At 37.8% G+C, this 9,745-nt stretch overlaps 1 protein-coding gene across 1 annotated transcript; it reads right to left on the reverse strand.

The window, feature by feature from the left end:
• Nucleotides 1-6,986: 6,986 nt before the first annotated feature.
• LOC104097582 (transcription factor DIVARICATA-like) lies at nucleotides 6,987-9,500 on the reverse strand. Its single transcript, XM_009604166.4, has 2 exons — nucleotides 8,734-9,500; nucleotides 6,987-7,889 (listed from the first exon to the last, which is right to left on the reverse strand). Exons 1-2 carry the CDS (start codon nucleotides 9,180-9,182, stop codon nucleotides 7,490-7,492), a joined length of 849 nt encoding a protein of 282 aa, XP_009602461.1. The 5' UTR covers nucleotides 9,183-9,500; the 3' UTR covers nucleotides 6,987-7,489.
• Between the last annotated feature and the right edge of the window lie 245 nt (nucleotides 9,501-9,745).

Raw genomic sequence — 9,745 nt, forward strand, 5'->3', positions numbered from 1 at the left:
GAGTCCCACAGTTCTCGGTATTCTAATCATCCGGGCGCCGCCAAGATGTATCAGGACTTGAGGCAGTATTATTGGTGGAGGTGAATGAAGAAGGACATAGTTGCCTATGTAGCTCGGTGCCTAAATTGCGAGCAGGTAAAGTGTGAGCATCAGAGACCTGGTGGTTTACTTCAGAGGTTAGATATTCCTGAGTGGAAGTGGGAGCGTATCACTATGGATTTTGTTGTTGGACTCCCACGAACTCAGAGGAAGTTCGATACAGTTTGGGTTATTGTGGACAGGCTGACTAAGTCAGCGCATTTCATTCCTGTGGCAGTTACCTATTCCTCGGAGCGCTTGGCAGAGATTTACATTCGTGAGATCGTCCGTCTTCACGGGGTGCCCATGTCTATCATTTCTGATCGAGGTATGCAGTTTGCCTCGCACTTTTGGAGGGCAGTTCAGTGTGAGTTGGGTACGCGGGTTGAGTTGAGCACAACATTTCATCCTTAGACGGACGGGCAGTCCGAGCGTACTATTTAGATCTTGGAGGATATGTTCCGCGCCTGTGTTATTGGCTTTGGAGGTTCTTCGGATCAGTTTTTGCCGTTAGAGGAGTTTGCCTACAATAACAGCTACCAGTCGAGCATTCAGATGGCTCCCTATGAGGCATTATATGGTAGATGGTGTAGGTCACCAGTTGGGTAGTTTGAGCCAGGGGAGGCTCGGTTATTGGGTACAAATTTAGTTCAGGAGGCCTTGGACAAGGTCAAGATTATACAGGATCGACGTCGTACAGCTCAGTCCAGGCAAAAGAGTTATGCCGACCGTAAAGTTTGTGATATTGCATTCATGGTTGGAGAAAGAATATTGCTTCGGGTATCGCCCATGAAGGGTGTTATGAGATTTGGGAAGAAGGGCAAATTGAGCCCTAGGTATATCAGGCCATTTGAGATCCTCGAGAGAGTGGGGGAGGTAGCTTATAGACTTGCGTTGCCTCTAGGGTTATCCTCAGTTCATCCGGTATTCCATGTGTCTATGCTCCGAAAATATCATGGTGACCCGTCCCACGTGTTAGATTTCAGCTCTGTCCAGTTGGACAAGGATTTGACTTACGAGGAGGAGCCGGTGGCCATTCTAGACCGGCAGGTTCGTCAGTTGAGCTCAAAGAGTTACCCTTCAGTTCGAGTGCAGTGGAGGGGTCAGCCCATTGAGGCAGCTACTTGGGAGTCTGAGTCCGATATGTGGAGTAGATATCACCAACTTTTCACCAGCCCAGGTACTTTTCTATGTTCGTTCGAGGACGAACGGTTGTTTTAGAGGTGGAGATCGTGATGACCCAAAAGGTCATCTTATGATTTAGAATTCGAATCTGCGCTCTTAAGCCTTAAAAATCTCATTTTTACCCTCCTCGATTTGCGTGCATAGTCCGGGCAGGTTTCCGGAAAGCTTTTATGTTGAAATCTAATAAAAATAAGAATTTTTGCCTTAAAAATTAATTTTAATTGATTACGGTCAATATTTTTGGTAAACGGGCCCGGATCTGTATTTTGACAATCCCGATGGGTCCGTATCAAATTATGGAACCTGGGCATATGCCCGGAATCGAATTCGGAGGTCCCTAGCTTGAGTTATGAATTTTTGATGAAAATTAAAAGTCTAAAAATTAATTATTTTTAAGAATTGATTGATGTTTGGCATTGTTAGTGCCGGGTCCGTATTCTGGTTGCGGAGCCTGGTACAGGTTCATTATGATATTTAAGACTTGTCTGTGAAATTTAGTGAGAAACGGAGTTGGTTTGACGTGATTCAGACGTCCAGTTGAGAAAATAGAAATTTTAAAGTGTTCTTGAGAATTTCATTCGATTTGGTGCTAAATTCGGAGTTTTAGGTGTTATTTTGGCGATTTGATCGCGCGATCAAGTTCGTATGATATTTTTAGACTTGTGTGCACGTTTGGTTTGGAGACCCGAGGGCTCGGTGAGTTTCGATAGGCCACGGGATATTTTGGACTTTGGAAATCTGGTTTTTCTGCAGAATCTGTGTTCTGGCATGTCCTTCGCGTTCGCGAAGGTACTCTCGCAAACGCGAAGAGTAAACTGGGCAGCTGAGGATTTCTTCTTCGCGAACGCGAAGGCTTGGTCGCAAACGCGAAGTGATGGGGGCGTTACCTTTCGCGAACGCGTAGCGTTAGGCATGGGGAGGGGCAGACAGCTTTTTCTTCATCGCGAACGCGAACAATGACTCGCGAACGCGAAGACCAGGGAAGGGTAGCCTACGCGAAGGTGATCACTGTCTCGCAAACGCGAAGGCTTGGCAGCCCATACACTTCGCGAACGCGACAGTGCTCTCGCGAACGCGATGAACACTGTCGCTTAGCACTTAATAGAACCCAAAAACGGGATTTTAGCCAAAAACTCATTTTTCTCAAAAACCAAACGGTGAGAGGCGATTTTTCAAGAGTCATTTCTTTCCCAAATTGTTGGTAAGTAATTCTAAACCATTTTCTTTCAATTACCCATTACATTTCTTGAATTTGCAACCTAAAATCTAGAGTTTTCATGGTAGAATTAGGGGTAAGGGTAGAAATTAGGAATTTCGGGAATTTGGGGATTTAGACCTCAATTTGAGGTCGGATTCCTAAACTAATTACATATTCGGGCTCGAGGGTGAATGGGTAAAAGGATGTTGGTCCAAACCTCGGGTTTTGACCAAGCGAGCCCGGGATCGATTTTTCGACTTTTTAGAGAAAAATTTGGAAAATTTAATTTATGCAATATAATTGATTCCTTTAGCAATATTTGATATTATTGAGTCATTTTTTTTTTTGAATAGACACGAGTGGTTTGGAGGTGAATTCCAAAGAAAAAGTTGTGATTGAGAATTAAGTGGCCTTCGGAGCAAGGTAAGTGTTGTGTCTAACCCTGACTTGAGGGAATTAGGAACCTAAGATTACTTGCTAAGTGAAATCCATGTGAGCGGCGTATATGTGAGGTGACTAGTACTTATGCGCCGCCAATTTACCTGTTTTTCATGTTTCTCTGTTGTTCTTATATTGTCTTTTCCTATGTCAAATTGTCACGTGTTATGCTAGTATTGTTCAATTTATCGTTCTTATCATGTTTACAGATTTTTTAGTGATAATTAAGTTTTTATTTCAAAGTTGAGATTGATATTATGGAACCAAATATTGAAGTAAGGTTTGTACTTGTTATTCTATCTCCCTATTGTTATTTATGCATTGCATTATGGTAAGGGAGAGTGTTAATGCACGAAGGGTGATGTCGTGCCATGATATGAGAGTAAAAGCACGAAGGGTGATGCCATGTCGTTTCTATTAATTTTATGGTGAGATTGAGAGTAAAAGCACGAAGGGTGATGCCGTGCATTTTTCCTTACTGTATTCACTATTCCTGTTGATTCATGGTATATTGACTGCTCCGGTGATCATTCTGTTGTAGTTCTTATCTTATATTCCCCTCAGTATGTTTTTCCTCTCGACATTTTCTGTTTAGTTCTTCATTTTTGTTATTTGTATATACACTGTTAAATTGTACAGGTTGATTTGTAGGTGTCTTGCCTTAACCTCGTCACTACTTCGTCGAGGTTAGGCTCGATACTTACCAGTATATGGGGTCGGTTGTACTGATGCTGCACATTGCACTTTTTGTGCAGATTTTGATATCGGCTCAGGTTGATCGAGATTTGCTACTGGTCTCTGTCCGGAGACTCAAGGTAGATCTGTCAGCGTTCACAGACCTTGAAGTCCCCATCTATCTTTTATGTCCTACTGTTTTCTTTCATTCAGACAGTTGTATTTCTTTCAGACTATTACTTGTAGTAAATTCTAGAATGTTCGTGAATTGTAACTCCAGATCTGGGTGGTAGTAATTAATACAGTTTTATGATATTTCGCACTTATTATATTTCATCTTAGTTAATTATTATTATTTATTGAACGAAAATAAGGAATTGGTTTAACGATTTTTCTAACATTGGCTTGCCTAGCAAGTGAAATGTTAGGCGCCATCACGAACCTGTCGGTGAAAAATTTCGGGTCGTCACAATATTATTATTGTTTTGATTTATTAAAAGGCGAGATCCTTTCGTGGGTCAATATGCCTGGTAAATTGGATAATAATAATGTACATTGGCGAAGTAATAGTTAGTTGATGGAATCCATGTCTCGGTCTAGAGATTGATGATACACCTTTATGAAAGCTTATAAGTTTTCATGTGTAAACCCTGCAGGTGAATTTTATATCCGTCACATGAAATAAGTTAAGCGAAAATCTAAAGGAAATAATCAATAAATTTAATTGTCAGTAATTTAATTTATTTGATTAGTATCTGAATCTTAACATGAGGAGTTAAATAAGGTTTAATGGAAGAATTTCGAAATTGAACTGAGGAGTGTAGTTACGAATTTTTAGTGGAATAATTCATAATTTATTATGGTAGTATTAATTCGAATATTTCGAATTAAGTCCATAATAGGAAGCCTCGTTAATTAAATATTGCGGTCCCTGTTGTGCCCGAATAATTAAGAATTAAATAAAATTCTATTTCTTGGTGGAAAAGGAAGATCCTACAGGTTTAAGAAAAGGTTTTAAACCCTAAAACCTATGGCTATATAAAGGAGTCTTATTCCATAAGGAGGCTATGGGTTTTACTACACGGTATTCCTAGGAGAAATTCGCCCACACGAATTTTACTAATTCCGGACATTATTCGGGTCACACAGCAGAAGACTGTGGAACTGGAAGACGGGCTCGTAGACGATTTCGTTCTTACTTGAAAGCTCTTTTCGCGATCACGGTCACGTTTCAAGATATAAGTATCGATTTTATATTTGATTAAAATCTATGATTATGTGTTGTCTATATTACATGCAAGTGATCCTGGCTATTTGCTTCTGCTATTTATACCTATTTTTCATCAAGATGGGCAAAAGTTGATCCCGACACTAATATCATAAAATAATATTCTTTGGCTCGGGGAAGGGGGCCTATATATAATGAGCCACAGATGCTGGTTTGCACTAGGATTTTAATTTTTAGTGATACTGCCAACAGCAAATGGTGAGGGTAATACCACCAAAACAGAAAACACCAATAGAAAGTGTTATGCTGAGGGAGAAGAGAACATGAAATTAACAGCAACAACATAACAGAACAAGGAAATTAACTTTTCATTTGACCTCTTATGAATTGCAAGTTCTTAAAAATCATTTCATGAAAAGAACACTTTGAATAGTCATATTATTTAAACAGTAGAAGGACCATGTTGCAGTTTTGGTTGGATGGTGGACAAGATAGTATGTAAAGTAGCATAGACACTAATTTAAACATACTAGTACTGTTTCTTTAAAGTAGTGTTTCCTACTCTTGAACTATGACAAAAGCTCCTCTTTTGTAGTCTCCTAATTATTAGATCATTGATTTTAATTTCTTAATTACAAATTCCAATTCATTTGGAAGGTGATTTCCCACCTCTTAAATTCACTTTATCAAACCAAAGGATCATAAAATACTCCCCACTTTCGTGGTATCCACTGACCATTAAAAAATGACAACCCAGTGCACTAAGCTCAATCTATGTACGAGATCCGGAGAAGGGCCGAATCACAGCGGTCTATCGTACGCAGTTTTACCCTACATTTCTGCAAGAGTATGTTTCCATAGCTCGAACCCGTGATCTCCTGATCACATTATAGCAACTTTACCAATTATGTCAATGCTCAACTAACCATTAAGCATCTCAAATATGGAAATCAAGTGAACACCTTTTTTTTCTTCTTCTTGATAACAGCAGTATCCAGAGCCAGTTTGGGTGCATCTTAATTACTCAACGAGAACCTCTCACAAACATAAGATATCGAGTGACTATACCACAGAGGCTTAGCCAGATCGAAAGAAATAATCAAATTTTAACATTGAATAGTTTAGCACCAATGACAGGTTTCGATGAACTATTTGCTGAGAAAGATTCAACCATTATTCCGTACGTGATTGAAAAGAGGAAGAACTAAATGATGGAATTACTTTTTTCTCTCTCTTTCTTGTTTGAAAAATAAAAGAACATAAAGAGAGCATCAAGTATCTTGAGAAGTTAACATTTCCAATATTTAGGACGGTATTTTGCCAAAATAAATTTGGTTTTTATTTGGCAAACATATATTTGGCCATAGATTTTGTCTATATTTGACAAAATTTTAAATCCCAAAACTAGCTCAATAGCTGGTTTTGGGCCAAAATATCACTATTATATTTTTTAAAAATTGCCCCAAACTTTTGTATTTTATAAAAGAGCCCACCATTTATTATTTTGTAACAATGTTATTTTGTCTTCTGTGTATCATGTAATTCATTATAAAAATGATAATTTTTAATCAAATTTATTTATGTTCAGGACTCTGGTTTGCGATAATATAATGAATGTCATTAATAATGGTATTGTAGGGTATTTGTGATAGTTTTTAGAACTTGTGAGCATAAGTCATATTTCATGTTTTTCCAAAATAAATTTAAAAAATATATTTTGAAAACTGATGTCCAAACACACTTTCATCTTCAAACTAAACTTCACCCAAATCAGTTTTTTCAGAACAAATTTGAGAATCTAAGTCAAACGCTACCTTAGAATTCTTTAGGAACATGGCAGTTAGCCCTAAGGGGATAAAAACTTACTGTCAAGTTGAATCATATGAAAAGTAGATAGAGCATAACGTGTCACTTCATGAAGTGGATATTGACTCAGCACATAGGCAGCTACAACCTATAATCATGAGTTCAATCCACCCCACTATTTTCATTATGGAACATTAATATATATGCGAAAAGTAACTAAATTTCAACAAAATTAAATTATGAATTTGTAATATTAAAAGTGCAATGTGTTCAGTATATACTACGAACTTTAAAAGCTGAACAATCAAATGTAAATCCTGACTTTGACTCAACATTTATTAGGACTAAACTAGACTATTGAATTCAAGGTCTTCCCTCTTAATGCCAACTGCCTTTTTCTTTTCTCTTGTTAATAATCATGAACTGAACTCTGAATTAGAGGATACAAGTCCAAGCTGTAATACTGTTTCTTCTACAGAGCTGAAAACAAGGAACTACAAACTAAAACTACCACAATTTTCTTAAGGAACTACTTGATTTATTGCTACCATTATAATCAATAATATTAATATGTTCTAGCTGAACGGTGGCAAATGGACGGTTTGGGCTTAACTTGGGCTGGTTCAGGCTGAACCTCCTACAGCTCTGAATTTATCATGAAAGGAATATATGCTTTCAACATCAAACACACTTGAAAAGACAACAGATGATCGATCAGGGCGAAGCAATAGATCATAACTCTGTTAAATAACGAGCAGCCCTCTTTTGGTTCCAGTGCTTAGTAATATGAACTAATTTAAGCATATCTTGTTCTGGTAGTGGCATTTTTCTTGCTTTTTCTGAAAGAACATGGAATTGATTTTGAGTATTCTCCAAACTGATCACATAGCATTGTACTGACCAAACTGGAGTCCCTGCAGAATAAAACTATGCATTCCACTTTCATGTAACTTTAATCCAAATGTCTTGAATGCTATATCTGCTTCTTGATTTGGCAAATCATACTCATATAAACCTTGTTCTTGTGGAGAAGGAGCAGATTTGTCTTGAGAGATAGAGGATGTATGATTCTCGGGCGAAGGAGACGTCATTTCTGTAATATTGACAGTGGTAATATCATGTATACTTGATCTCCTCTTATCTTTACCTCCAGAAAGTTGTCTTATAAAGTACTTCTGAGCATGACTAGCTACTTGTGTTGGTGTCCTTGTGGTCACATAATTGCGCGAGATATTTCTCCAATCTCCTTTTCCATACTTTTTTAGCCCCAACAGAAATTGCCTGAGCAAAATGTAGTAAGCAATATCAATATTGCAGGAAACAGAATCATCTATAGAATAGAAAACACTTGATGAATTGCAGTAGTTTAAAGGGGAGTCTCTCCGTGTGACCTATAGGTCACGGGTTCGAGACGTGGAAGTATCCACTAATACTTGCATTAGGGTAGGCTGTTTACATCACAACCCTGGGGTGCAGCCCTTCCCCAACCCTGCGTGAACGCAGGATGCTTTGTGCACTGGGCTGCCTTGATGAATTGCAGTAATAAAAGGGGAGTCGAATTGCAGTAGTAAAAGGGCAGCCCGGTGCACTAAGGTTCCATTAAGAGCAGGGTCCGGGTAAGGCCGGACCACAAGGGTCTATTGTACGCAACCTTACCTTGCATTTCTGCAAGAGCCTGTTTCTACGGCTCGAAACCGTGACCTCCAAGTTACATGTCAACAATTTTATCAGTTACGTCAAGGCTCCCCTTCAATGAATTGGAGTAATCTGGATTAAAAGCATTTATTTTTACAAAACTATGATGACATATAGTTTTGGACTTGCATTACTGAACTAAACTTTATTATCATTTTGAACCATCTTTACAGTAAAAAAACATAGAAATGACAATGTTAAATTACAAAGCTGAAACATGACTTCTTTTTTTATGGTAGAAGAATCAATTACAGTCAAACCTCTTTATAACAACCTTATTTGTTCCTGATTTTTCGCCTCTTATAGCGAAATACTGTTATAAACAATATATATTATAACATTATATAAAAATTGGTTCCATGAAAAACTTAGCTTTTATAGTGAACGATTGTTATATAGCGATGCTGTTTATAGAGATGTTTGACTGTACTTGTGTTCTTCCTCAGTCCATGGCACTCCCTTTTTCCTTTCGTGTTCAGAAGGTCGCGTTGATGTGTTTCGCTTCCCAGACGGACCACAGAATCGCTTGTTGAGGTCGTGGAAATCGCCTTCTTGATCATGATTAATCCACTCCAATGTGAAAGAATTAGTACAAGTTGTGTAGCCAGGTATTGGTATTAAACCTGCCTCAATATCACTAATATCTTCTACTAATTCTCTATACTGTTTGATCACATCATTCACAGTTTTTCCAGGGATCATTGCTGCTACATTATACCATCTATCTGGAGTTTCCTTATCAAATAAAGCTAGTGCATCCTCAAACCTCTTGTTCTCTTCAGTAGTCCATTTTGTTGTTCCCTTGTTTTCTTCAAATAACCAATTTGAGTTTCTAAGGTATGTTGTAGCAGGACAAAGAAATCTCATTTCACTGCTCATGTTTTCTTGTTCATAGAAAACTAGGGAGGGTTGTTTGTTATGGCTTCACTGGCATTTTTAATAATGAAGCATTTGAGGGGGAATCTGAATAAAACTTTTTGACAAGTTGTAGTATAAGGTGAGGAATTTAGAAAATGGACCACCCCAACTTTCCAAAACCCAAGGAAAATTCAGTACACTGTAGAAAAAAGTAGATCTCGCTAGTGAATGATTAAGCATTTGAACTCTTAAGCAGAGCTATAGATCAGATGGACATCTATAATATAAACTATAAGTCTATGAGAAGCTATGTATAAAAATAAAATAAAATTTTTTGTCTAGATACTGGGACATACATGTATTGGAGAATATAACTGTCTCCGTTGGATGCTCAAATTCTTTCGCTATCATTGCCTTATACTACTAAGACAAAAAGGACAACCTGTCATTTGATAAAGGTGCCTATTGAGGTTTTTTTCTTTATTTTTTAACAAAGGTCTCTCCAATTCAATCAATATGTAACAACATGTAATGCCAATATATTGATATCTAATTAGGGATTTGAATTCTTATACATTTGTTTA

Source organism: Nicotiana tomentosiformis, chromosome 2 (assembly GCF_000390325.3).
Source record: "Nicotiana tomentosiformis chromosome 2, ASM39032v3, whole genome shotgun sequence".
NCBI classification, from domain to species: Eukaryota; Viridiplantae; Streptophyta; class Magnoliopsida; order Solanales; family Solanaceae; genus Nicotiana; species Nicotiana tomentosiformis.

Coding starts and splice junctions, on each gene's coding strand:
- LOC104097582 (XM_009604166.4), bottom strand. CDS start 9,182: ATGAGCAGTGAAATGAGATTTCTTTGTCCTGCTACAACATACCTTAGA. Junction 7,890..8,733: donor TGGACTGAGGAAGAACACAA/GTACAGTCAAAC, acceptor CATTTTGCTCAG/GCAATTTCTGTTGGGGCTAA.